The sequence below is a fragment of the Batrachochytrium dendrobatidis genome, assembly GCF_000203795.2.
Source record: "Batrachochytrium dendrobatidis JAM81 unplaced genomic scaffold BATDEscaffold_2, whole genome shotgun sequence".
NCBI classification, from domain to species: Eukaryota; Fungi; Chytridiomycota; class Chytridiomycetes; order Rhizophydiales; genus Batrachochytrium; species Batrachochytrium dendrobatidis.
Window position 1 is genome coordinate 609,514 of NW_006281100.1, and position 25,522 is coordinate 635,035.

General features: G+C 39.8%; 10 protein-coding genes across 10 annotated transcripts; 3 read left to right on the forward strand and 7 right to left on the reverse strand.

Moving 5' to 3' along the window:
* Positions 1–5: 5 nt before the first annotated feature.
* Positions 6–6,860, forward strand: BATDEDRAFT_22820 (uncharacterized protein; the record flags this gene model as incomplete). The annotated part of the gene is made up of 17 exons (XM_006676573.1): positions 6–959; positions 1,086–1,181; positions 1,268–1,296; positions 1,386–1,518; positions 1,598–1,725; positions 1,801–1,974; positions 2,065–2,190; positions 2,301–2,479; positions 2,730–2,975; positions 3,047–3,316; positions 3,409–3,559; positions 3,669–3,932; positions 4,011–4,086; positions 4,159–4,401; positions 4,480–5,916; positions 6,002–6,427; positions 6,525–6,860. The coding sequence occupies 17 exons, from the start codon at positions 6–8 to the stop codon at positions 6,858–6,860; spliced, it is 5,268 nt and encodes a 1,755-aa protein (XP_006676636.1).
* A 290-nt stretch (positions 6,861–7,150) lies between these two features.
* On the reverse strand, positions 7,151–7,971 carry BATDEDRAFT_22821 (uncharacterized protein; the record flags this gene model as incomplete). The annotated part of the gene is made up of 2 exons (XM_006676574.1): positions 7,151–7,811; positions 7,895–7,971. The coding sequence occupies 2 exons, from the start codon at positions 7,969–7,971 to the stop codon at positions 7,151–7,153; spliced, it is 738 nt and encodes a 245-aa protein (XP_006676637.1).
* Positions 7,972–8,336: 365 nt separating this feature from the next.
* On the reverse strand, positions 8,337–12,381 carry BATDEDRAFT_22822 (uncharacterized protein; the record flags this gene model as incomplete). The annotated part of the gene is made up of 12 exons (XM_006676575.1): positions 8,337–8,354; positions 8,435–8,641; positions 8,767–10,566; positions 10,667–10,764; positions 10,848–10,971; positions 11,049–11,147; positions 11,270–11,359; positions 11,442–11,612; positions 11,801–11,854; positions 11,926–11,958; positions 12,036–12,098; positions 12,211–12,381. 12 exons carry the CDS (start codon positions 12,379–12,381, stop codon positions 8,337–8,339), a joined length of 2,928 nt encoding a protein of 975 aa, XP_006676638.1.
* Positions 12,382–12,863: 482 nt separating this feature from the next.
* Positions 12,864–14,541, reverse strand: BATDEDRAFT_22823 (uncharacterized protein; the record flags this gene model as incomplete). Its single annotated transcript, XM_006676576.1, has 4 exons — positions 12,864–13,041; positions 13,134–13,566; positions 13,676–13,829; positions 13,894–14,541. 4 exons carry the CDS (start codon positions 14,539–14,541, stop codon positions 12,864–12,866), a joined length of 1,413 nt encoding a protein of 470 aa, XP_006676639.1.
* A 153-nt stretch (positions 14,542–14,694) lies between these two features.
* Positions 14,695–15,249, reverse strand: BATDEDRAFT_86475 (uncharacterized protein; the record flags this gene model as incomplete). The annotated part of the gene is made up of 1 exon (XM_006676968.1): positions 14,695–15,249. One exon carries the CDS (start codon positions 15,247–15,249, stop codon positions 14,695–14,697), a length of 555 nt encoding a protein of 184 aa, XP_006677031.1.
* A 210-nt stretch (positions 15,250–15,459) lies between these two features.
* BATDEDRAFT_86182 (uncharacterized protein) lies at positions 15,460–17,214 on the forward strand. Its single transcript, XM_006676840.1, has 5 exons — positions 15,460–15,661; positions 16,207–16,300; positions 16,388–16,422; positions 16,518–16,780; positions 16,864–17,214. The coding sequence occupies exons 1-5, from the start codon at positions 15,515–15,517 to the stop codon at positions 17,180–17,182; spliced, it is 858 nt and encodes a 285-aa protein (XP_006676903.1). The 5' UTR covers positions 15,460–15,514; the 3' UTR covers positions 17,183–17,214.
* A 56-nt stretch (positions 17,215–17,270) lies between these two features.
* Positions 17,271–19,044, reverse strand: BATDEDRAFT_15825 (UDP-N-acetylglucosamine diphosphorylase). Its single transcript, XM_006676493.1, has 2 exons — positions 18,539–19,044; positions 17,271–18,330 (listed from the first exon to the last, which is right to left on the reverse strand). Exons 1-2 carry the CDS (start codon positions 18,980–18,982, stop codon positions 17,299–17,301), a joined length of 1,476 nt encoding a protein of 491 aa, XP_006676556.1. The 5' UTR covers positions 18,983–19,044; the 3' UTR covers positions 17,271–17,298.
* Positions 19,045–19,172: 128 nt separating this feature from the next.
* Positions 19,173–20,977, forward strand: BATDEDRAFT_15828 (uncharacterized protein). The gene is made up of 2 exons (XM_006676494.1): positions 19,173–20,440; positions 20,546–20,977. The coding sequence occupies exons 1-2, from the start codon at positions 19,218–19,220 to the stop codon at positions 20,901–20,903; spliced, it is 1,581 nt and encodes a 526-aa protein (XP_006676557.1). The 5' UTR covers positions 19,173–19,217; the 3' UTR covers positions 20,904–20,977.
* A 160-nt stretch (positions 20,978–21,137) lies between these two features.
* BATDEDRAFT_22828 (uncharacterized protein) lies at positions 21,138–22,572 on the reverse strand (the record flags this gene model as incomplete). Its single annotated transcript, XM_006676577.1, has 5 exons — positions 21,138–21,686; positions 21,771–21,991; positions 22,095–22,205; positions 22,283–22,378; positions 22,509–22,572. The coding sequence occupies 5 exons, from the start codon at positions 22,570–22,572 to the stop codon at positions 21,138–21,140; spliced, it is 1,041 nt and encodes a 346-aa protein (XP_006676640.1).
* Positions 22,573–23,129: 557 nt separating this feature from the next.
* Positions 23,130–24,512, reverse strand: BATDEDRAFT_22829 (uncharacterized protein; the record flags this gene model as incomplete). Its single annotated transcript, XM_006676578.1, has 2 exons — positions 23,130–24,184; positions 24,233–24,512. The coding sequence occupies 2 exons, from the start codon at positions 24,510–24,512 to the stop codon at positions 23,130–23,132; spliced, it is 1,335 nt and encodes a 444-aa protein (XP_006676641.1).
* Between the last annotated feature and the right edge of the window lie 1,010 nt (positions 24,513–25,522).

Consider the following 25,522-nt stretch of genomic DNA (forward strand, 5'->3'; position numbering starts at 1 on the left):
CTGTGATGGATAGTAACACACAGTCTTACAATGGCAATACCAATAAAAAGGCTGATGGCCGTTATACGGCGGTTGGCAATGACTATAACCACGACAGCAGAAAAGGTGTAAAAAACACCGAATCTTACACAGGTGGCAGCAGTCAATCGAAGCAGACCGAGCAGGATGAAGAAACAGACTCTAGCAACTCTGATTCTGATCAAGTAGAGTACAAGTTGGAGGATGCTAGTGTACTGCTTCCCTCCTGGAAGCTACTGTGTCGCAAGATCGAAAAGATTACAACTCGGTTCTTTGGGGCTGCGCAGGTTAGAGAGGCCAGACGGACTTGTCAAATGCACCAGAATCGACGTCGACACCCCATAGCAATGACTATGAATTGGGCTGGAATGAATACTGCTAGATCTGACAGGGGATCGTCACTGAGTAGTAATAAAAATCAAATCTCGACTAGCATGTTATTGCCAGTCACTAATAATCAGCCAAGATCTAGACCGCATGGACGGGACTCTATCCATCTCGATAGCTCGACTGTTCAAAAAACTACGATGCGACAGTTAGTATCAAATGACACGCTCCGTTCTGATTCCGCCATTCCAGAGCATGAAGATGATCTCGGCAGTTTATCGGATGCGCAGACACCCAACGTGCATCTCGACGTATCTGCAGATGGAAACACTCTTGCACAAGCAAATGCATATTCAAACACTAACAACATTTGCATTCCTCACGGCTTTCAGCTGGTTCGAACCATGTACCATCAAAATGCTTCATTAAAAAGCATCCTATTCATGGCATTCGGTGAGGCTGAGCGATTTGTGAGCTTCGATACTCAGAATGCTCATCTATGGCGAGGTCGAACTCATGTTCTTAAAGTGGGTGTTCGGCAGAACAAAGAATCCCTTCATACGAGCGTGACTGGAATCAATCACTGGGTGTTTATTCCTAAATGGCGCATTATTGTGATATCTACTCTCCATTTAGAGCTCAAGGCAAGGTTTTGTCAGCAAAATTACTTTTAACCTCTCGACTATTTTTGAATTGGCTAATACCATAATGTCTATTAGATTTTGGACACAGGTTTGAAGTGCTGGCTGAGAATCCCTACTCCAAAACCAACCATTAGTCTTGAATTTGTGCACAAATACGATGAACTTATCGTTGGAAGCGTTGGATCTATTTCTGTAAGCACCTTTAAAATATTCAATAACTAGTCCAATACAATCACTGCATCATATTCTTATACCATTGTTGATTTAAACATGTTTAGATTTGGCAGTTTCAAAAGAATCATGGAAGGTATTATACATTTTATACAAAGCAACTACATGAATTTCTTTTGTTGATACTAATGCATTTTAAAAACTGGCTTATCTTGTTCCAAATAGCACTGGGCCTGTCATGTACTTTAAAGAACCTAGACTAGTTATTTCGGATTTTCAAATTGATGAATGGGTGGCATTTACTGCCGTGGACACAACTCGCGAGCTTCTATATGCTGTTTATGATAGCAGTTTCAATGTAAATCAATATATTAATCATGTATGCATTTAATGATTGTGATTGGTTTTTGGCTAATAAATGTTTATGATTATGGTAGATATACAACTATAAAACTGGTCACCGCATTGAAACAATGAGAAATGTGCACGAAAACTCGATTTCTGCTGTTCTTTTTTATGAGCCACAAAATTATTTTATTACTGGATCTAAAGACTCTACAAGCAAGTAAAATGCACTATACTGGCCAATTATAGTTATACGAGTTATTGACGGGGTCTATTATTGTTGAATTTTAGTCAGGGTTTGGAATCAACAAAACTATCTGTTGTACGAGTTTAAAGAACACACGAATACTGTTACTGGATTATGTCGTGTTTTTGGAGTAGAAAAGGCAGAACAGCCATTTATAATGTCTTGCTCACTTGATAGCACCGTACGTATGTGGAACTTGGACACGGGTTGTGAAGTCACAAAGTAAAGAACTTGTTGAAGAAAATGATTTTGCTTGATTGGACAATGCCACTCTTGATGTATTTGGATCTTAAATATTGTATAATTTTTTAGAATGCAAACCCAAGCCGGGTGTCTAGGCATGCAATGGATGCAAAATGGAAATTTCTGCACATATTCGTCAGACACCATCAGTGTTTGGTACATGAACAGGTTTTACAGTACATTTACATATGTCAGGTAAAAATTGTTGCGCTTACTACTTCCACTTGAAGCAGTTTACTTTTTAGCATCTATAAATACTTTGTTGGATCTGATATCTTAATTTTGACTGGGGATCGTTTATATAGTAATCCTGTCATTCGACTTGCACGATCTGAGTTTGCGTCTGAGCCTGCTCGGATTTTTGCTGCTTCTACTGATGGTTCAATCAGTCTTGTTTCTCCAAGAACAGGTGAAAGAATTATCATGGCATTTCCTGCTATGGCAGATACCACTCTTGTTGATTCCAAATACGATTATGCTCAAGGTATATTGTTGCTATTTTATTGTCGAATTTTGCGTAAATTTCCTATTTATATGTATTTAATCGATAATTTTGATAGAATGTGTATATGCGCTCAGTGCAAATGGTGACATTACAATATACTCCTCACACACTAATCCATGTTCAATTCTGGACAAGTGGGCATATAATGGTAGAGAAATTAAACAATTATTTCAAATCTGTATTTTGATTTAATTCAGTGTGTTTTAACCATGCATTTAACACAACATAGGAACCCAAGAAAAAATGACGTGTCTTGATAGCCTTTTTATTAAAAAAAGCGAGTTGGTTGTAGAAAACTATCGAAACAAACCAATTTCAATCATTCTGTTGCTCTGTGGTACTGAAAATGGGCAAATTGTTTACCGCGATGTTCGTCGAAATGGGAAACAGGAACTGCTGATGCAGGCACATATTGCAGGTATTGTTTCCATTCATGTAGACTCGCCTGGAAGTCGAATATTTACTACATCTCGAGGTAACAACTATTTTAATTATCTTTGGTGATTTAACCTTGCAATCTATTTGAATTGTCATTTTGACTTGGAGTTGTTTTTTTCAAAGATGCCACAATCAAAATTTGGTCAATCGAGTATTTAGAGTCTTCAAATGCAAACTCGACAATTTTGGAAAATGTTCGGCATAAGTTGTTTAAAGGAAAAGTGCATGTTCATATAGTGCATTTGGCAAGTATTTCAGCTGCTGCTACAGATGGGATTTTTACAAAATGTTGCTATGCTCCAAGTTTGAGAACCTTTGCAGTATGTACAGAAAATCATGCTACACGGTTTTTTTCGATTGGGCTTAACAATACAATCAGTAAGCTATTTTTAGTTCAAATAATGTGGAATTTTCTGATACTAGTTTAACTGACACTGTTTTACCTGATAAATAATATACTTGATACTAAGATGAGATGAAGCATCATCCTAGTGACGAGGATCATATATCTGATATTACTGATATTTCTAAACTAGAAACACCAAATTTTTGTATATTTGCAACAGCAGGCCAAGATGGAACTGTAAAAATTTGGGATGGTATGGATAATTGTCTAATCAGGTAACTATGATTTATTTTTTGAATAATGCATTTATAACTGATACCATACGTTATCATTATTGCTTACTTTAAATGTTTTTAAACCATGTTTTGGCAATGGACACTGTAGAGAAATGCAATTTCCGGGTACTGCATGGAGCATTTGTTTTGCCAATCCAAGAGGGGATTTGCTTGTCGGGCTTTCTGACCAGATTGCTCTTGTTCAAGTACACGAATATCTTTCTACAAAAAATCTTTTGAAACTTTTAGAGCAAGACTGGTCTGATGATATCATTGAGAAATCTGTTGCATTTGATGACAATCTTGATTTTTGGAAGCATAATTGGAAACAAGACGCGGATGGCAAACAGACTTCATCCATGTGGGACTTTGAGTATGCATTTTTAGATGTGGATTGTAGCTATGATTTTTAATTTTGACCAGCACCTGATTTAAAATCATTTTTGTTTAGTGATTCAACTGATTCTACCACCTCTGAAGAGGACGAATTGGAAAGACGGCGACGTGAATATATATCTAATTCTGAGGTGAGAAATACTGGCAGGTGTGCAGTTTTTACAACAATTATATCGTTTCAAGCTAATTTTTACCACTATTAGAATTTAAATTTGTTACGACTGAATGAGCTTATGAATCCAAGTGAACTGCAAGATCCAAGTACACATGGTTATGTTTCTTCAAACGTATATGTTCGTACTGCTGCCGATGAAATATCGAAACGCAGATTTTTTGATGACGATGGCGAGCCCTCTACCATATATAACTTGCCCGAAATGTCATTTAATGCATTAATGAGAGAAAATGCTCGAATAGAGCTACGTATTGAAGAGAATGCTAAGGATGTATGTATTTATACAGCAATTTGGGCTAAAGTATGGCATGAAGATACTGATCATGGTATATCATTGTGGTAACAATAGATTGCAGAGATTATCGAACGAAATGAGCCAAAACTGAGTGTTACAGTCAATGTTTCTAGCGAATCTTTGGTTCATACACCAGCCCTAAACCGTGATAATAAATCAAAGCAGAAAATCATACAAAACGAATTCCAACTGGCAATCTTGCAAGCACAGAAAAACTCGGTTGAAATCAGTAAACCTCAGTCTTTAGAAATGCCAAGGAAAAACATTTTAGATGTACTAGAGCGTGCACGCGAACGAAAGGCAAAACAAGATGACGACGAGCGTGAAAGAGTAAAACAAATACAAGAATTTTTGGCTGTATCTTCAGAGCCTGCTCCAATACTTTCTACTCCAAAGCGAGGATGGCTATTGGAAACTATGATTCGAAACGGAGTTGCTCCAAACTCTGTCTTTGCTGCAAGCGCAGATAGGATAAAGCAAGAAGCATTGGAGCAGAAACAACTTAAACTCGATAAGCAAGCAAAGCTTATCAAGCTTGCCACCGTAAAACAAGCTTCGCGATGGGGACAGTACAATGACTATTTTTCCCCAATTGAATTACCAAAAAAGGAGAATGCCAACCCTGATTATAAACCGACCGAAAATGTCTTAAAACCCTCAAATTTTACAGATAACATACCTGTCAAGATCAGTTTGGCTCCAGTTACGCCTGTTTTAAAATCAAAGACACCAGTCAAAAAGACAGTTTCAAAACCATACAAACCAAAAAACGCACCAGTTAAATATGTTGCACCAAAACCTTTTAAACGCACAAGTCGCTTACCAATAATTGTGCGACCACGCATAAAGGCATCCTCTCCGTTTTCATCCAACTCTACACTATCCACTCATGAAGAATCAATTATTGAATCTATGACTGAAGAAGACTTGATTTTAAGCTCACTTGGCTCCGTAGATATGTTTGAAAGTGAAGCTAAAGTTGAAGATAATGTGATCCAAGTAGCGACCGTGACAGTCACAGTTGTAGATGAAAAAACGCAGCCATCAGAATTACAAGAGACTGCCAATATTTTGGATAAAGTTGTTGCTGTATGTAACATTCAGGAAAAAATTGAAGCTCCCAGCACGCCTATTGCGCAATCATTTCAGCAGTACACACCAAATATGAATCAGTCCAAAATGGTGGAAGAATGCTTTCTAAACCAACACCAACCAGAGGAATCTCAAATACCTTCTTTACCAAACTCAGCAGTAACCCCTACATTTTCAAAATCAATCGAGAATGTAAAACCCAATTATCTTTCAGTTGTGAATTCTGAAAAATTTGAATATAATTGGCAACCAATCGTTCATGAGGAAGTTTCCAACGAAATTATAAATAAGCTATCATGGGATCTTTTCAAAACTGCACAAGTGCTAACTACCAAAGATACTGATTACACACGTTTGCTTGATCGATTTAAAAGCACTGATTGGTTCCGTGGAATTGGAGTAAGTTAAAATATCTGCAGTCTAATAGCGGTAAGTTTGATTCAGTTTAGATGACCTAAATTAACTATATTTCTATTTTGAACAGTCTGCTCAAATCAATATTACAAGCATTGTTAATTCGCTTTTCGAGTCTTTGCGTGAGGGGGAAATAACTGAAAAAGTTCAAGCAGCTAAAGGACTCATGTACATGTATCACACATTTAAAGCCGACTTTAAAGATCCAATAAACCAGATCGTCAACCCGCAGTTACAGCAAATGCACGATCCCAATTGGCAAGTACGCACACAAATCATCAACAACTTGGCGTCGTACCAAATTTTCAATGAGAATATCGTGTATGCAATGATTGTTGCTCTTGCAGACCCATCTCCACAAGTGGTGGAATCTGCTATCAACACATTATCGTCATTTGGTATTTCTTCAACATATGCACTTCAGAATGTAATGATGCATTTTCAAATGATTCCCACAACTGTAAAAGAATGTAAAAATTATAGTAACACCTTTGAAGTAAGCTGTTTATCTTGTATGCATTGCCTGGTGTGATTTTAATGCATGTCCAACGATCACTCATTTTTCAAGCCAATTGTTTTGATATATTTTATAGAAACTCGCAGCAGAATATCAGTTTACCAGACAGCATACCGTATCTCATAGTAATTCGGATATAATCAAATGGCTTGGAGAAATTGATAAAAGGGTTTATGGCCATACGTTTGCTCGACCAGACAGCTCTATCATAACTCTCTGTGCTCGTGCTGCAAAATACACGAGTTCGAAATCGCACTCGACTCGGAGTTTAAAACAAAATACCAAAGCATCCTCTTTACCACCAATCCCAACTCAATCAAACACCACAATTTCGATTGTCAAACGCAAGATATTGCCCGTTAAAGAAAGAACGGCAAGCAAACAATCTCGTTTATTTTCTCATCTCAAGTAACATGAAGCCATGTTCAATCTCCAGCAGTTTCTAAATCGCCTACGCATTTTCAATAGACTCTTTAATAATAGATTTTTAAATTCTCATTAATACTATTATGTTTAAAAGTCGAGTACTTGTTTATCATCAGTCATCTGATTGAAAAATATCAAATCTTGCAGATTAATATTGGGAACAGGATTTGAACATGTTGAAATAAACCTTGCCATACCAAATAGCAATATAGTTTCTCAAATAGTCACTTCAATGCCAATCTCAGTATAGATCTATTCAGAATGCACTCGTATGAATCAAGATGCCTCTGAATCACTATCGGAGCTACTGGTACAATCGCTAGACAGATCCGTGTCCTCGTTATCTTTTACAAAGTCAGATAAGGATGCAGGTTTTGGGATTGATCCAGATGGCACATCTGTTTTTGTAGGTAGTTTCGAGGCAGATCCAGCTACAGATTCTGGAGAAAACTCCTTCAATGACTTGACTCTTTCGCTGAGCTGCTTTGCTTTCCATTCTTCATGAGTGCCATATTGATGTTCCAGTTTAACCTCTTGTTGAAACTGCTCAATCAACGACATTGCATCTAAATCGCAGGATTTGATGGCTTGGTGATCCATAAATGATTTTGGCAAAACTGGCGAGGTCAGAAGCACTTGATTAACATCAATGAATGCATCCTTGGACAAGTAGTTTGTTGTTGAGGATAGGATCGGAAGCGGCAGAGATGGGACTTTTAATCCTATGTCTTCAAATGACACATCCAGACCTTCCAAGAGAGTTGCATCAAGTAACATGTCAGCCACGTCTTTGTCCTCGGCAGATAGGACTACATCAGTTGGAATATCATATGAAGCTTTCCGCTTTCCGGACAGTAGACTGTCTTGAAACTGTAGTGCTTTTTGTGTTTGGTCTACTCCCCTTATATGTGCCAATCTGGCAGCTAGTTCGGCATCACTATAGACAAGGTAAATATTGCCACTGAATAAACATACTGCCAGATATATGCCTGCATCTCATGCAACACCTTGGACATCTACCTTGGGAGAGAAGCTTCTTTTTTGCCGGCCTTGAGTTGCTCAAACCGTTTATATAAACTGCTGTCCTCACTGCTCATTCCTGGCTCGTGTAGAGTTGATCTCAATTGATGAATAGGTCTTGGTAATGATAAGCCTGAGATTGCATGAATTTACGTCCATTCGCAAAGCCCAAAAGTTTAATGATTGCATTGGCTCCATACAGCAGTTATGAGAAACCAACCCATTCAACACCTGCACTAAAATATAATAAAACGTTTGGGTCTAGCCTTTCCATATGACAATCCTATAGTAAGATTTTAAACCAATACTTTGTAGAATAGATATGAATCTATAACCTCATTACAATTTATTGAGCAGAGATAAGAAATGCTAGTAAGAGTATAGTGAAATATGCTTTTGCACACGGATGCTTGAAAATAAGTAATCTGGCTGTATGTATATTCTAAAATGGCATATTCAGCTAGAGCACATCAAAATACTCGATTGGGTAAGTAATTCATAATCGAATTGCATTGCAAAACCACAAAGTGCCAAGCTTACCGCTTCAATTCCAGCTCGAATAGCTTCCACCCAGCTTTGCATTTCTATCAAGGAGCTTGCCTGTAATAGAATCTTTCGGTCATTGCTGATCTGTATCATAAACACATTATTTTGTTTGCTGTGGCCTTCAACTGTGTCTACTTTGGTTATGGTGCTGAAAGTGATCTTTTCTATAATATCCGCTGTAGACCGCAAAGTATTTGAGCTCTACAAATGCAATGACAAAGATTTAGCACAGGCTTATATTTGATAGCTAGCAAAAAGCTTAAATACCACTGCTTGAAATCACTCGAGTACCAAAATGTATACTATTTTAAAGATTCGACACTTACATTTACACTAGAATCAATCACTGCTTTGCCTGCGTCTTTTTTCAATCGATTTTTGGAGCCTGGAAAGCTTAAATCTGCAAAAGATTCAGTGATATTCCATCCCACTTTACTAGGCGAGTCTTTAGAAACATTTTTAGTCGAGTTAATTACATCCTCTGCTTGTGATCTTTCTATCAGTCCTTCTGCGTGAGATCTTTCCAACGATCCTCCTACTTGTACACTCTCTAGGTTTTGCGGCGAGGTTCCTCGGGACTTTGGCAGTAACGCATCCATGGACTTTCCTGGAATGGTATTTTCTGGAGATCTGCTTGGAAATTTGGATCCAGTAGGTGAACACAACTGTCGTCGGGTTGACGCAGCAATAAATGTTGGCCCTTTCATATTCTTGTCATACTGATACAGTGTAAACTCGTTTTCTTCTAGCACGCACCATACCTGTATCCAGTCACGCTTTGTTGAACGCTGTCCTGATATTGATGGCACATCTTTTTTGAAGAGCACACCTTGAAGTAATCTGGTGAGTTTTCCAACTGGTTTAGTAGCTTCAACTTCTGAAATCGTAGCGGTTACTAGTCGAGCTGGGTGGGCATATACTGTTACACCTTGTATAGAGTGAGTGCTAGTGAATAAACCACCCTCACTTTTGGCGCGAGTATGTCTAATGAGTGGTTCTAAAGTGGCCTCAAAAGCATCTTGGGATAGTTGCGATGTGACAGATATATTGTCCTGTTGAAATTCATCAGTGTCAAACGTTTTACTTCCTACACTTGTTAAACTTTTTAGAGACGATAATGATCCGGGCTCATCGTCAAGTTGATTTGATGAATAGCTGTACTTGGAACTTCTTGCTATTTGGATATCCGTCGAATCTTTGGATTCTTTTTGTGGCCAAGTTGTATGGTTTAAAAGATTTTTAAAAGAGGTTTGGTCGCGATCAGTACTAGTATCGATAGCATCTTGCACATGTGAGTGAGATTCTGATTGAGGCCTACGGAATGGCTTCATAATGCCATTCACCACTTTTTGTCTATAACTATCTCTTCCTATACTGGAATCAGCAGCAGTGGATGAAGAGCGATCTCTAGTTATAGCTGATTTTATAGAGCCACTATGTGATGCATTCAGTGGTGGTTGTGGCCATGGGGACACTGCGGATAAGCTGTAACTATCCGAATGAGATGTCGTTGGCATTTCAGATTCAGACTCAAACACTTTTACATTTGAATTTTGAAGTACTTCGGGTATATTGAATTGCTCGTTTCCCATTACAAACACATTGTCCAATCGAGGTCGCTCACGTTTTGGTTTTTTAGACGGAAGTGTCCATGATCGTGAATCTGAATCGCTGTTTTTTTGATAATCGTCTGGCCATCCTGAATCTACACCCAAGCCATTTCCTGGCTTTAAACTGTTATTTTCAGGTGGAACTCCCGTCTGGGGAGTTGAAGGTGTGGTTTTATCTTGCTTTCCTCGTCGATTCGACGATACCATGGGTAGAAATGCACCCGCTGTACCAACATTTGTTTTTAACGAGAAATCAAATTTTCTCATTGAATGTCGCCCTTTGTCCGTTGTAAGATCAAATTCTCCTTCCGTCTTAGTTGGAGGTATAGATATGGGTGCTGGACCTGATCTTGCTTCAATAAGATAGCTAAGTCGATAATGGTCGTCTTGAGTTCCACGCAGTTGATCCGGATGTATGACGTTATGAGTAATGGCATCCAAAATGCATTTGATCCTTGGAAAATTGTATATGCACGTTGATTTCCATCGTTCAATGTCGTCTATCAACTGATTAAACTATCCATATAATATTTATCAGTTCAGCATGTTGGCATATAAGCAGTCCTGTACACACTTTCAAGGCAATTTTTTCAAGATTTTAATACAAGATACTCACCTGTGTGTCACGCTCCTCGTACTGCTGTATTCTTTGTGGATTTCCTTTATCTTTTTTCAGGCATTCATACGTGAACGTAATATCACCAAGGTGAGTGCCTGAAATTGGGATTGGTCAACCCACCAAATTAGTTTGAATGGTTTTACAACAAACTTGTTCATCCATGAAAATAATATATTACCTAGGTATGGCACAAACGGAGGTTTTGTGTTTTCTAATCGGCGTCTATAGGTATCATTGTTGTTTTCCATGGATGCTATTTCAGCAATCTTGTCAAACACGGCTCTTTCACGTCGCCCAATCATCTATTTGCATAGTATATCAGCCAATCGGTTAAAATATCAAATGATCAATTAGCTATGTACTAATATATGATGCATACCGCCCAGGTTCGCTCCAAACGATGAACCGGAGTTGATTGTAAGCCTGCCACAATACTGCGTACAGAATCAAAGTTGTTACAATCCAAACATCCCTGTTGCTCCAATAATACACAAGTCCGATCCGCAGCCACCAATTGTCAATGCAAGCATTAATTCATTAGCATAAACACTCTTGACTATTTTTGAACAAACACTGATCAAACAGCAAGATTTGATTCACCTTTGATACACGAATGAAATAACAAATGAGTTGAAACCGCTCTTTTGATGTTTTTGCTTTGAGAATTTGATGTGCGACCCAGATGGCAATCTAAATCAGCATGGCAAAATCAAAAAATTGATTATGTTTAAAAAATAATGATAATAACTTGTCATTATGACTATTAGTGTACCTGATTAAAATGATTGGTGATTTGAACAATCGCTGGTGTGATTTTTTCCTTATCTGAACTTGTCCATGCCATGGAAGTCAGCTCAGCACGAGTAATGTTTCGAAAATAATCTGAACTCAACAGTGTCAGCTGTCTCTGTAATAGTAACGTTTTGTTAACTTTGATGTAAATCTATATAGATATATACTAGATGTTGTCAGTCGACATGGACTTGCCGCAATTTCTTTGGGTGGTACATCGAGGATATCGAATGTATTTGGATCATATTCTGTATCTTTCCCAATTGGCTTGATTGAATGTCAAGTTAGTTGGACTGTTGTGTTAATAGCTGGCCATTTATCATTCACTTGAAAACTTACGGATTTGTGACCAAATGACTTTGATGTTGGTGTTGGTTGGGAAGCCAAACGCGACTATATGCAATAGGTCAGAAATAATTCGAGTAGCTTGATACATTGGCAAGTTCAATCCAAAATAAATCTACCTCGTTTGACTCGAGTGATTGCCAAAGGTCAGTCTATTATTTGGTATGTAAATGAAAATCAATTATTCAAAACTTGCACTCCTTGGCAAGACTGGAATAATATTGCTTACACCTATACTGCGTTTGCGACCGTTCATGTCATTGTCCTTTGAAGTATTAGGATGGAATATCTCCTATATATGCGATATACTTGGTTAGTATATATTATCATGTTGGACATTATATACTTTGACAACTGAATAATGCACTCCAAGTTTCTGAGCGAGACATGTAACGAATACATACGCGAGTCCATCTGGGCGAAACTAAATTCTGTTTTGCAGTAACCAGCTCTGAAGATTTTATCGCAGACAACGAAGATGTTAATCTCAGTGCGCTCTGAATATGTTTCATTCTATTTCGGCCTTCGCTATTGCTGTTTGCAGCTCTTGCTGCTAATTCTGGAGACCCTGGCATTCACGTAAACTACAAGGCAAGAAAATAGCTGTCAAGATTGCCCAATACGTATCTATATCAGCCAAGATTCTCAAAGATGTTTGACTGCACGACTCGTGTTTTTGTGGGCAATGTTGAAGTTGTGCGAATGTATTTCAAGCCGTATTCACGTAAAATGAAACACTCATATTTATCATGTAGTGATTGCCTCTTGCTTTAGAATAGACAATGTCTAAATATTTGTTGTACTCACTACAAATTGTCATTCTGGATTCAATAAATACGACATCCATCATGTAATACAGACTATAGTTGTTCCTTCTCATTTGGCACAACCATGCATTGTATGATCACCAAATTCATCCATTGCAATCCAAATAAAGTTTGACTGTTCTGATATTGTCCAGTAAATGAACAATCATCTCGAGACCGACTATTTATTACGTATTTTAGTGTTTGTGGATATAATCTATGTACACAATATTTATTTCCATTTCGTAAATTCACTTTGTATAACGCTCTGGAATATATTGCTTGGTTGAGCTTGGCCCTTGTATAGTTGATTTTGCAGTCTTTGAACGCATGAAACCGGCCTGCTTTGTAGAATTGATTTTTTTATTTGATGATCCTTCTAATTGCTTGAGATCCTTGGTGGGATCTCTTTCTTGAGATGTTGGGGTTCTAGATATTTAGTTTTGAGGAAACGATTGTGCATTAAATACAGTTGTAAGTAGAACATTCAAGCCTGTCAAAATAATGAATCAAATCCATACTTTTTGCATTTATCGCCTGCAGTTTTTTGTTTAGCTTGTTTGATTTGCAATGCATCAAGACATTTTTTTCGCTCTAAATCCATATAATGTTTACGAGTAGCCTCGTACACCTTTCCAAAGTGCTTTCGTTTAATTTCATCCAAATGCCCAGTTCTATAACCTAGCCGAAGCTCTTTTTCCAGATCCTTATCATTGCGTGATTTTGGTAATATATCACTGAACCTATCCAAATCTTTGCTGTGAAAATGTTGCTGATGAAAGTGAAATTTCTCTTGTGGGTAGACAGTATAGGACCGAGTGACTGGGAGATCCTTTATAGCAAGACTCTCATTGGAAAGTGTACGTGGCAAATTGTTCTGCATTTGCTTAAGCTCCTGTCGCTTTTCTATTCGGGAATGACCAAGGTATCCAGCATGTTTCTCAATGGCTTCAGCTGATCAATTTTTATGATACCAAAAATAAAGGATCGAGTTTAGCAAAGATCAACTCGTTATTCCAAGACAGAATCTGTAGTAAGAGATACAAATCTGCAACGTCTTTACCATTGGTGTTCTCCAGCACTTTTTTAAATGCTTCTTTTTGACAATATGCGCTTTCTAGCAGTCTACATTTCAGAGCATATCGAAAATCCCGTTTCTTTTGATGCTTATAGGCCATCAACTGACTTTGTTTTAAAATTTCTGTTTCTGCTGATATCTAATTTATGAAATCGATTAGCTCTTCAGTGTACAGCCTGACAAGTTGAAATGAAAATTCTTACTGCAGCATCTTGTTGAGCCAGTCTGTTATCTGGTTTTGGCGAGAAAGCTCTCAATCCTGACGCAAATGGCTCGGATACACAACGTCGATGGTGTCGATTTAAACAAGCATTTCTACTAGACGATTCATGTTGATAAGAAGCTTCAGTTTGTCTTGATATGGTCGCCAAAGTATTTGACCTGATGACCATTACACCTGAAAATAGGTCTGGTTGATGAGTCTCGAAAGACTCGCCACGACCAGAATAGTCCATGAATCCATCGCATTGAGCGTTACGGTTATTAGTCCTTTCACAAGATAGTGCAGCACATTGTGGAGTCCATCGTTCTACACGAACTCCAACGCCTTTAGTGGGAGCATTACAGCATATATTCACCCCACGATGCAGATTCGATGATAGTCGAACTGTTGGCTTTTGTGGGAGAGGAAGCTCAGTTGTGCAAAGTGGTGTTGGTGTTGATAGAATGCGAGAATATTTATGTTTGTTATCTTGGTGAGTTCCTGGTGTAATTCCAAGTATAGATGGAGTAGCAGCTCTTGATGACGCTGCTGTAACAATAGGCGTGCTATTCATTCGTTCATACACAATACTCGGGATAAGTTGGCTATCTACAAATCTGATGCTGCTTTCAGGACATGATGAAGCCATCACGTGTATAGTATGGACAAGTATATACCAGCAATCAGGTTCTGGATGAATGCCTACATATGAATAGTAGCAATAGATGTAATGGTAAAACAAGCCTGCGTTTATTTTTCATATTTAATGTCTGCCATTAAACGAGATGAGAGAAACGCAATATTATTGCCGATTGGACGTTTTTGGCACATTGTCCACTTCTTTTCTAGCAAATCCCCACTGAATATCTGGTCTCGGTGCACTTTTAGCATTAAGATTATTTGGCTCTGATAGATGACGCAGTTTTGTTTTTGAGGTACTGGACAGTCGTTGTTCGACAGACTGTAATGGACCGATCGCGCTGGATGATGGGATACTTGCTCGATGATGGAAGTCGGATTGATTCAAATGCTTTAGTGATTTTACACTTGACGATCCCAACACGGGTGCAGATATAGGTTGGTATCCATAAGAAATGACACTCCACTTGCCATGACCTTTGAATTCCGGTGCATGGTCCCTGAAGCAAGTATCAGGCCATCTGGAATCATAATAGGACGAACTCTTTTGTGTGCGTGGATCTGCATCACCAGAGAAACACTCTGGATGGTAAGCTAATCGAATCTTGCGACCATCACGCACTATAATGTGATCACCAATATGAATATCTTTACGACATTCCCTGCATGTCCATCGGCGTACAGAGTTTCCCTCGCTTACTGTCCAATATTGTTGCATGACAGATTACAGTCGATTTGGAGCAAAGTATACTTTTAGTAGCGTAAACTATGCAAATAAGAGTTCTTTTGCGAGTCAAAATCAAAAGTCATGCGTTGGTAGTTGAGATTGAGTTGCGTTCTTTACTCGCTGTCGAGGGCAGATTGATGGAGTCGTTGGACATTTCCTTGTTGAAATTTCCTTTACCAACAGGACATCTTTGATGCTATCTCGAATTGTCAATCTTGCTTATAAACCCAGCAGTGCTCTGAGTCGTTTGTCTTTCATGCCCACTATTCGCAACTTTGATACGCTGGTTTCCACTTCCTGGCTTGCTGAAAACAAGAATAAGGTGGTGATTCTAGATGGCTCTTGGCATATGCCTGCAACTCAGCGTAACCCACTTGAAGAGTTTCGTCAAAAGCATATCGAGGTATGTGTAAAAGAATTCTTATTTTCAGGCATACAATGGAACACTTGTATTTATCTTGCAGTAATCCTCATTGATTTTGTTTTGGAAGACAATGGTTAAATATTCATTGTGCTTTTCTATTGGAAATGGACTACTTCAGTAGACGCAATATCCACCATATAATACAAACTATTATTTTAAACTGAAATATTCTTGGCACAACTATACATTGTACGATCACCAAATTCATCTATTATAATTCAGATATTGGATTTGACTGTTGTCAATTAAACTAGCACAAATTCATATTTGCTGTATCCTAAAATCTCGGATACGATCTAGTTCAAGAGAACAATTTCAGGAGTGCAACTTTGCCTTCATAGATGTGGGATGTGTTTGAATAGAAATGTAGCCATTTGATCAGTTGATTTATACAGAAATGAGTACACTGTTCAGCAAATTTGACAAAATTGGCTGTTTATGTACTTTTTACCCTTATCCAGTGTTCTGTTTTATTTGAATACAGCTGTAAAATACATCAACTTTACTAATGATGTTTGTATTAGAATGCACGATTTTTTGGCATTGACGATATTTGCGACAAAGCTACCAAACTGCCACATATGCTTCCTCCAGCGATGCAGTTTGATCAGCAAGTTGGTAGGACTAAATGCTGTGCTGTAATCTAGTTTATGACTGCTTAGGGTTTGAAATGTGGCATTAACCAGTCAACTCTACTCTAAAAAGGTGATCTTGGAATCAGTGCATCAGATCATATTGTGGTAAGTTGTTGGTTTCGAAATTCCTTTTTGAATAAACTTATCTTGTATAGATATGCGGATGATTTGGACGAAATTTAACACAAGATGCAATGTAGATATATGATACTTCTGGAATTGGATCAGCATGCCGGGTGTATTGGACATTTCGTGCATTTGGGCACAGCAATGTATCTGTGTTGGATGGTGGACTACCAAAATGGGAGGCAGAAGGGCGTTTGACTGTATCTGGTGATACTGTTGTTGAACCAAAGGTATACAACTCACAGATCAATCCAACTATTGTTGCTAATTTCAAGGATATCCGAACGGCAACAACTGTGCACAATTGTCAAGTGATTGATGCCAGACCAGCTGGACGGTGAGTTTTGAGTGCTATGGGTGTATATCTATATTTTAGATGGCAATTCATAGCGGTTTCTAATGTATTGTATTCAACACCAGATATTATGGATCTGATCCTGAGCCTCGCGCAGGACTATCCAGTGGACATATTCCAGAATCGCGTAGTCTACCCTTTCCAATGGTGATGGACCCTGTAACCAAAACCTTTTTGGAGCCAGAGAAACTTCGAGAACTATGTGAGCATCGTGGTATCAGCCTTGATCGACCCATCATCTGTACATGTGGAAGTGGTATCACTGCATCTATTCTCTATCTTGCGTTTGAACGTGCTGGCGTGACTGATCTTTCGGTGTATGATGGATCCTGGACAGAATATGCATCGATCCCTGGCGTATTGATTAGCAAAGTTAACATTTAATTCGAGTATTGAATGAATTGTTTCTAGATTGACCACCAGCTTAGTTGTACTGGTTTGGCCAGCCATGCTTTAACACCATTCAATAATGTTTGAAAATAAAGCCACTCTAGGCGAGTTTATTTAGAAGCCAAGGCAGTAATATCAGCCGTAGAAGAGATAAGTTTGGGAGTGGGTATCACAACACCTTGAAGTGAATCCAATGCTTCACCATTGTAACTCACTAAAGGACTGATTTCAAGAATGGGCGTAGCAGAACCCTCAGTTGGTGCAACCTTTCCACCAGCAGCCTCAATAAACCTCACATGCTGTGCCATGATGTCTGCACGAGAAGTATCAGGCGAGTCACCGTCCTTGCATCCAGGAGCATTCTTTAGTGGCGAGAATTCATCTTTACGAGCAACCTCGAGTACAGCCATACGTTCAGTAAATGGAAGCACGTCAAAAATGAAAAGCTCAAGCTTAATACCATTAGCACTAGTAGGTGACTGGGCGACACCGGTGGTAAGATCGACATGCTTGATCTTTTTCTTTGCAATATGGTATTCGAGCTGGTGTTCAAAATGCTCAATACGCTTGAGAAAGTCTAGCGTGTAAAAGTGGTTGGCAATGTTTCCAGCATTGTATACAAGAGTTCCCGAAGAAGTCCGCTGTTTGGACATTTCAGGGTCAATCTCAGAATACTCGACGACACCAGGCTTGCCATTTCGCAGACAAATGACACCAACCGGCTCTTCGGGTGATGATTTGGGAACCACCTTTGCACCACAGTCGGCATTTTTTTCAATGCAAAACCCAATAAAGACAGGGTCGGCAACCTTGACTAGACAGTTGTCAACACAGTATGCGTGCACGTAGGGAATACCACGTTTTTCGAGATCGGCAATGACACCCTTTTTGCGTAAAGCAGCATAAATGCCACCATTTCCATCAGGGGCAACGGCAGGAGTGTCCTTGGTTTCCATAAAGATCTTTCCCTCGGGGGTGAAAGCAGGAAGAACACCTTGCTGGAAAAAGAATACGTTTTCCTTTTCCAGACCAAAGTAGTTCATTTTCTTAAAGTAAGCCTCAGTAGGATCGTGAGTTGGACCCGAAGTCATGATATACCAGGGAATAACGACCTTTTTACCTGCAGAGTATTTGGCAGCAATCTAGTCATACAAAATAGTAGAGTTTGAAAAGGGGTGAGATAAAGTATAGTGATGGGGAGTTGAGGTTAGATCTTGTACTGTTTTCCGCCCATTTGACTGGCGTGATTCATATAGTAAGTGTATAACCAAGATCAAGCGAATCTCGGATAGACTTTACCAGTAAAACCTGCATATTAACTAAGACATGACACTATAAACAGATACATACATTCTGCAAGCGCACAATACGCTCACCCTGGAGTTGGAACAAAGACTTTCCAGATGGAAGACCAATATCATAACAGCCTTTAGGATCGGACGAGCCTAGCCTAGTGCCTTGACCTCCAGCAAGCAAGATAACAGCAACCTTTCCAGCGCCAATCAACTTCAAGCCAGCCTGTTCCCAGCCAGCAACATTTTGAGGAGAGGTAATAGTCGAGTCAAAGCCGGCGGCAGGCAAGGGGTCGATGGTAGTAGTAGAAGCAGGCGTTGAAGTGATTGCGGTTTTAAAGATACCGTTAATACGAGCAACATCCATTGTAGAAAGAGTGTCCAGCAGACGCTTCTGACCATCGACAGACAACGAGTCATAAAAGGTAAAAACATGAGACTGACCAGCAGCAGAGTACAGTTCACGCAGTGAGTTGATGCAAGTTGGACCAGTTGATGTCATGATAAGATTCTTGGATAGAATTCAAAAAGCGTGTAGATGAGAGTTTTATAAGTGATTTGAATGAGAATGAGTGAGTGTGAGAATGGGCGAGAGAATGAGTGAGAGAATGAATTCATTCAAGTTTAAATCTTGAATTCATTCTTGATAAACTGCTGTGTTGAACCTTTTCAGAATCTTTACTGGTTTGATTCAACCACTTCTGCTGGCATACTTCAAATCTAAAAGGCTTGTCAGCATGCTTCGTGATCTCAAGATTGAAACTTTTCTATTCGGTGTGACTAGCGGTATTGCACTTGCTGCCATTGCCAACTATCTGTTATCTACATACGCCCTGGTCAGAGGTCCAGTTACTCATGACAATCCATCCATCAGTCTATCGTCTGCTGAAGACTCTACAGACGATACTCCGAACTCTCAAGGCTCCAACGTGTCCAAGACTCTGGAACAGCTCGAGAGATCTTTGGCTCTTCCCAAACAGAAGCTGCATGAGATTGTCAGGCATTTTATCAAGGAGATGCAACGAGGACTTGCTAGTCCCGATCAGACTCTCAAAATGATTCCTTCTTTTGTCGTTAGTCTACCCAAAGGCAACGAAACTGGTATCTTTCTAGCCTTGGATCTGGGCGGAAGCAACTTTCGAGTCTGTGAAGCTACTTTACAAGGTCCTGCTGTCAGCACACCTGTCTCTTCCAGTGGTGCTGTTCCCGCTCCCAGCCAGATTCGTATGCGCCAACGCAAATATGTTGTATCCGAGGAACTCAAAACTGGTATAGGAAGGCATTTGTTTGAATTCATTGCCAACTGCATTGCTGAATTCTTGATTGAAATTGGTATCGATGCTATCCATCTTCCTGCTGGACAAGAGATTCCGCTCGGATTCACCTTTTCTTTTCCATGCTATCAGACCGCTATAAACAGAGGCAGTCTCATCTATTGGACTAAAGGATTTACTGCCACTGGCGTTGAAGGCAGAGATCCTGTCCTTCTTCTTCAAGATGCTCTCCTTCACAAAAAACTCAAGATTCGTGTCGCTGCACTCGTAAACGACACTGTTGGCACTCTGGTGTCCCATGCATTCCAAGACCCATCAACCTACATTGGTGTCATTCTCGGCACTGGTACCAATGCTGCCTATGTAGAAAATATCGACCAAATTTTGAAATGGACTGGAGAGCGACCAGCATCTGGAAAAATGGTGATCAATATGGAGTGGGGTGCATTTGATCAAGAAGGTGTTGTACTACCTCGTACGGAATACGATATGCTTCTCGATCGTCACTCTTCGTATCCCAAGGCTCATCTGTTTGAAAAAATGGTCTCGGGCATGTATCTTGGTGAGATTATGCGATTGATCTTGGTTGACCTTGTTTCAACTGGCGAACTGTTTTCTGGAGTCTCTTCTTCAATTTTGGAAACTGCTTATAGCTTTGACACTGCCAACATGTCACGTATTGAACGGTAAGTTGATAACGATATGTGCCAAGACTCGATCCAAAACTTTGGAATGGCTAACTTGATTTTAAATGCTAAACTGATGTTTTGATCTCAACTTTTTAAATCTAGTGACCATTCCATGGGACTTTCTGATACCAAGCTAGTGCTTGAAGACTTGGTTGGTATTCCCAAAACAACTCCAAATGATCGTCGCATTGTCAAACGCGTCGCTGAATTAATTGGCACTCGATCTGCCAGATTGGCTGCTGCTGGTATTGCTGGTATTGTGACCAAAATCAACAAACTAGACGATTGTACCGTTGCCATTGATGGTTCTTTATTTTCACAGTATCCCCACTATGCCAATCGCATGCGTGATGCTTTGCGTGAAATTGTTGGTCTTGCTGCCGAAAACATTGCATTGGTTCAAACTCAGGATGGATCTGGACAAGGAGCTGCTTTAATTGCTGCTCTTGCTGATATATGATGGTTTGCTGTCAATTCTCTTTGTTTCTGACAAACTTATGATTTGATAACATTTTAAATGAATGCTTTGAAACCTCATGCTGTTTTTGAATCGGCTGGAAGCTTATTAAGATGTGGTCTAGTGTCGGATGTAATACTCGATGGGTATCTAAATTTGCATGCGGCCATCTAGCACAATATGAATTTGAATGTACTATCTAATTATAAAGTAGAATGGGCTCAATGATTCATTCAACTAGGATTTTGCCAAATGCAACTTGACCTCGGCACAAGGAAATGCTTGTTCAAATACTTTTCGCAATCTAAACAGTCCTTTTCCCATCACAGTCAGTAAAACATACATGGATTTCATTGTGCTGGCACTGTCAGTTGTCAATCTAGACGAAGCAACAAGCGTTGACCTTCCAAATGCCCAATTCACAATCCACACACTTTCGGGTTGCGAATCAGCCAACCTAATAAACCCTTTTACACGATACACTTCATCTTTGCTTAGCCCTTTTAAAAGCATCTCCAGCTTATTTTGTGTATAGGGAGATACTGAAACAGATGAGGTTCCCAAAGGCATTTCTTGCTGAATGTGAATTAGATCCACCTCGTTTGCGTGATGGTTGATATCAAAGGGAATACCAGTAGAAAGCGAATCATTTGAAAGAAACAAGTGTGTGTTGAGACCAAATACAAGTGACGGGGAAACTCCTTCTGCTGGAACGTTGACTTTGGGTGTATCTGTATTGAGTTCATCCACTACATCAATCAGCAGATCCAGTTGTCGTTCAGTCACCTAGACACCAAAACCCATTGCATCACTTTAAGAATCCATTATGGAACCCATTATGGAATCCATTTCAAACGCTAACCACTCTACCTGATCGTGCTTGTTGAGAAGAATCAGGTCAGTGTATTGTGCCTGAATTCGTGCTGTATAAGAAGTATCCTGATACCCAGTAAAATTGACACAATCTATCACGGTAATAATCGCATCAAGTTCGAATCCTTCGTCTGCCATCTCTCGAATCTGCCATGCAATGGGTGCAGGAAATGCTGATCCAGATGTCTCGATAATAATGCGATCTGGTTTCAGCGTATCTGTAACAACATCAAGCCAACAGTATGAATAAAATGAGATCCAATCAAGAATAGTTGGCTTGATTGCAAAGTAGATATTCAAACTACGATTCATGCTGTTCACCTCGAATTTCCAATAAAGCATTCTTCATCTGGCCCACAAGAACACAACATATGCATCCATTCGTCATCTCTGTTACTTGAATATTGTTTTCCTTTGCCAACTCGCTATCCACTACAAGTCAAGTTTCAAAAGGTCAATTGTCCATCACACAGGTGTGGTACTCTAGAACAGTGGACAAGACCAATCACCCTTGACATCCCCAAACTCGTTTTTGAGCAGGGCAACCTTGAGGTTTGGCGGTAGTTTATTGATCAATGACAGAATAATCGTGGTCTTTCCGGCACCTATGCACAAAGATGAACATTAAACATAGTTGATTCGATGACATGAAAATCAGGCTCGCACACTATTCTGGATAATCCTTTTAAAAAACCGTATCCAGTGCAGAGTTGAAAACAGTCCTGCACAACTCACCAAGAAACCCAGTCAAGACAGTAACTGGAATTGCAGGTTTTGAGGCTTGATGTGCTGATTCCATTTCTAAAATGGGCTTGAATAGAATGATTTTATAAAGGAAAGCCCTTGTATTTGAAGCTCATCCACTCATTTCCATGCGTATCCACTTATTCACCAGCAAACCATGATCAATATCTCGACCTATTTTATGGTTTCAACACTAGATTTAAAAACAAGGATTTTATTTATTTTGTAACGACACTCTTCTGAATTGAAAGAATGCAGAAATAGTAGTTATGCAAAAACATTGACGTTATGGTTGATAGCAAAGCCGATCAGAAAAAATAAATCATAAAGCAATGACGGGATATTATTACCGCAAGGTCGAGATTCTTTAATAAAGCAGCCAATCCACAGCAAAACAGCTCCTAGATTGGAAGTGTATAAGCTGCAAGATCAACTTGACAACAATACAGAAAAGATGGGCAACATCAAAGAATAAGGTCTATAAGAGAGAAAACAACTTGAAAAGTGTGCATGCGTCGTGTAGGTAAATTCAAAGTCAATAATGTATGATAAAGGGAAAGCGATTCTTTCCCTGAAGTGTATCAGATAAACTACCATTCTGGACGTAAACCATCAGTAGCCATTAGGATAGTGGGATTGTGATGGAGGTGGTGCTGAATGAAGAGCATTAGAATAGTAGCCGGAGTTGGAAGGTGGATAATGCTGTGCACCTGCTGCTGCAGGATGATGAGCCACATTTGCATTGCCATAGCCAGCTGAGGACATCTGGGTCTGTGGACCGCCATAAGACGAAGCAGGAGATTGATATGCAGCAGCACCGGCCAGCGGTGTGTTGGTATAACCACCACTATTGGAGTATCCAGAATAATTAGATGTTAGCGTGCCATGATTGTGGTACTGGGGATCATGTGCATGACTAGGCTCAGTCATATCTGGAGAGTGAGGATCATTATGGGGACTGCCAGAACCAATCTCTTGTCGTCCAAACGAAGGAAATGCCAACGAGTTGCGATAGTTGGGGTTGATGCGCTGCTTGAAGGACTTGGATGGCTGCAGATTTGTTTTACGAAAAATATAAATGCCAAGAATACCAAACACGACTGCACCTCCCAAAACACCTCCAATGATGGCGACGTTGGTGCCAGCACTATTGGATCCCTTGTTGGAAGTTGCTGCAGTTGAGGAAGCAGCAGCAGCAGTTGGATCTCTAGTGGGACGAGCGTTTGTATCAGAATTCGGCGAGGGCTCAGAAACCAGTATGGGAGAAGGGGCAGCTGGCTCAGCAATAGTGGAAGGGCGCTGACTAGTAACAATTTGAGTTACAGTAACACTGATAATGGGAGAGACGCTTGTAGGCAAGGTTGGGAGGATGGAAGAGCGAAGAGTGGCAGGAGTAGATGGTGCAGATGGTACAGATGGCAATGGGACAGCAGCAATTGGAAAGTTGCCTCCTGCTGGGCGAGAAGTAGTAGACCCCGATGTGTCAGGATTAGGAACCGAGATACCAGAGCCAGGCTGATTACCGCTTGAGCTGGAGCTGGAGCCAGACCGATTATCGTTTGTATTAGAGCCAGACTGATTATCATTTGCACCAGAACCAGCAGGAGCGTTTCTTCCAGCAGGATTGGAAGGAGGGCGATCATTGCCCACAGAAACCTCCCCAGTGACTATCCAGTCGTTTTCATGAATATAAAATATGAATTAGCCATGCATACATATGGTATTGGTAACAGAGCCAACACTACCTTGTCGTTTTTGAATCAAGTGGAAGCGAGGTGGTGCACGCCGCTGCAGATGATGCTGAATATCTGTAATGCCATTTGCAGTTTTACCAATGCTGGCATCCACCAGCATCAATGAGCAAGCTACCAGCAATAGAATCGTATAGACTGTATATGTCCATGGCTGTTTGCCAAAGCATCTGGATGAACCAGCTGTAGCTCTGCCCCGACTACCAGTGGCTCGAATACGTTGGGTTGTGGCAGTGCCTACCATTGAATCACAGCCAGTCGAGCAAAAAGACGGATAAGTTGTATTGGTCTACTAACTGTTCAAGCAAATAGTTGGATTAGCTTCAGTATGATCAAAGAATGCAATGACTATAGCAGCCTAGTAGGACAAACTCAAAGAGTAATGTAGTGATTGACACTTACAAAAAATAGAATGTGAGGCTGTTGTAGATAATAGGTTTCGCCTCAAGTGTCTGGTATGCAGCAAGGTCAGTGAAGAATCAAGACCAACTAGTGATGGATACTTGATATAATAAGACAGGTTTTGTTAATAGGATGGGAAGCTTGCCCTGAATCGACAAGCGGGAATAGACCGGTTGCTTTTGTTGATATTTGGATGGTGTAAAATAGCCCTAAAACAAACTTGAAACAAACAGCTCATACCACAAGATTTGAGGGTTGTTGTACCCTAGAGTCGTATACAATGGCTGTAACACTAGCAAGCTGGACTTGTATTGCTTTGTGCCACTCGTCATTCAGCTCTATCTTATCACTACTTCTTACAGGGGTCTTGACTGATCTGAGCACCCATCAGTGTAGACAATAGGCATCTTTCATGTGGTCTTTTGACAATGCGCTTTATCCCTGACCATCAGATATTGTCGATCCCCTACAATAGCATCCATCATGTGATTATCAGTCTACTCAGTATCAACCCATGCATTATGCTACAAGTCGTAGATTTGACAACTGGGCATTTATGAAGCAATATTGCATGCATTAAACCAAGCCTGCTCATCAATTTAATGGCAAAATGCAATGGTATCATCATGCAGTCTATATGAAGCTTCTATCCAAGCAAAATCTTGTTTTTACGCCCTATCTAATCGGTAATCTTGAAAAAAATTCAAGCCTCATTTGCAGTAGCTTTTTTGCAATATGCGCTTTACAACTCACTAAATACAACTCTTTTGGGGTTTCTGTTGGGCTGAACATCCGGAATACCAATTAAAAACTCTAGACATCATATGTTAAAAATCTAATAAACTGAAATCA

What these genes read in the sequence shown, in the direction of transcription:
- BATDEDRAFT_86182 (XM_006676840.1), top strand. Translation starts at nt 15,515, where the DNA reads ATGCCCACTATTCGCAACTTTGATACGCTGGTTTCCACTTCCTGGCTT. An exon ending in GCAGTTTGATCAGCAAGTTG is followed by an intron (nt 16,301 to 16,387) that starts GTAGGACTAAAT and finishes TACTCTAAAAAG; the next exon opens with GTGATCTTGGAATCAGTGCA. An exon ending in GATGCCAGACCAGCTGGACG is followed by an intron (nt 16,781 to 16,863) that starts GTGAGTTTTGAG and finishes ATTCAACACCAG; the next exon opens with ATATTATGGATCTGATCCTG.
- BATDEDRAFT_15825 (XM_006676493.1), bottom strand. Translation starts at nt 18,982, where the DNA reads ATGACATCAACTGGTCCAACTTGCATCAACTCACTGCGTGAACTGTAC. An exon ending in GTATTGTGCGCTTGCAGAAT is followed by an intron (nt 18,331 to 18,538) that starts GTATGTATCTGT and finishes TTGTATGACTAG; the next exon opens with ATTGCTGCCAAATACTCTGC.
- BATDEDRAFT_15828 (XM_006676494.1), top strand. Translation starts at nt 19,218, where the DNA reads ATGCTTCGTGATCTCAAGATTGAAACTTTTCTATTCGGTGTGACTAGC. An exon ending in AACATGTCACGTATTGAACG is followed by an intron (nt 20,441 to 20,545) that starts GTAAGTTGATAA and finishes TTTTAAATCTAG; the next exon opens with TGACCATTCCATGGGACTTT.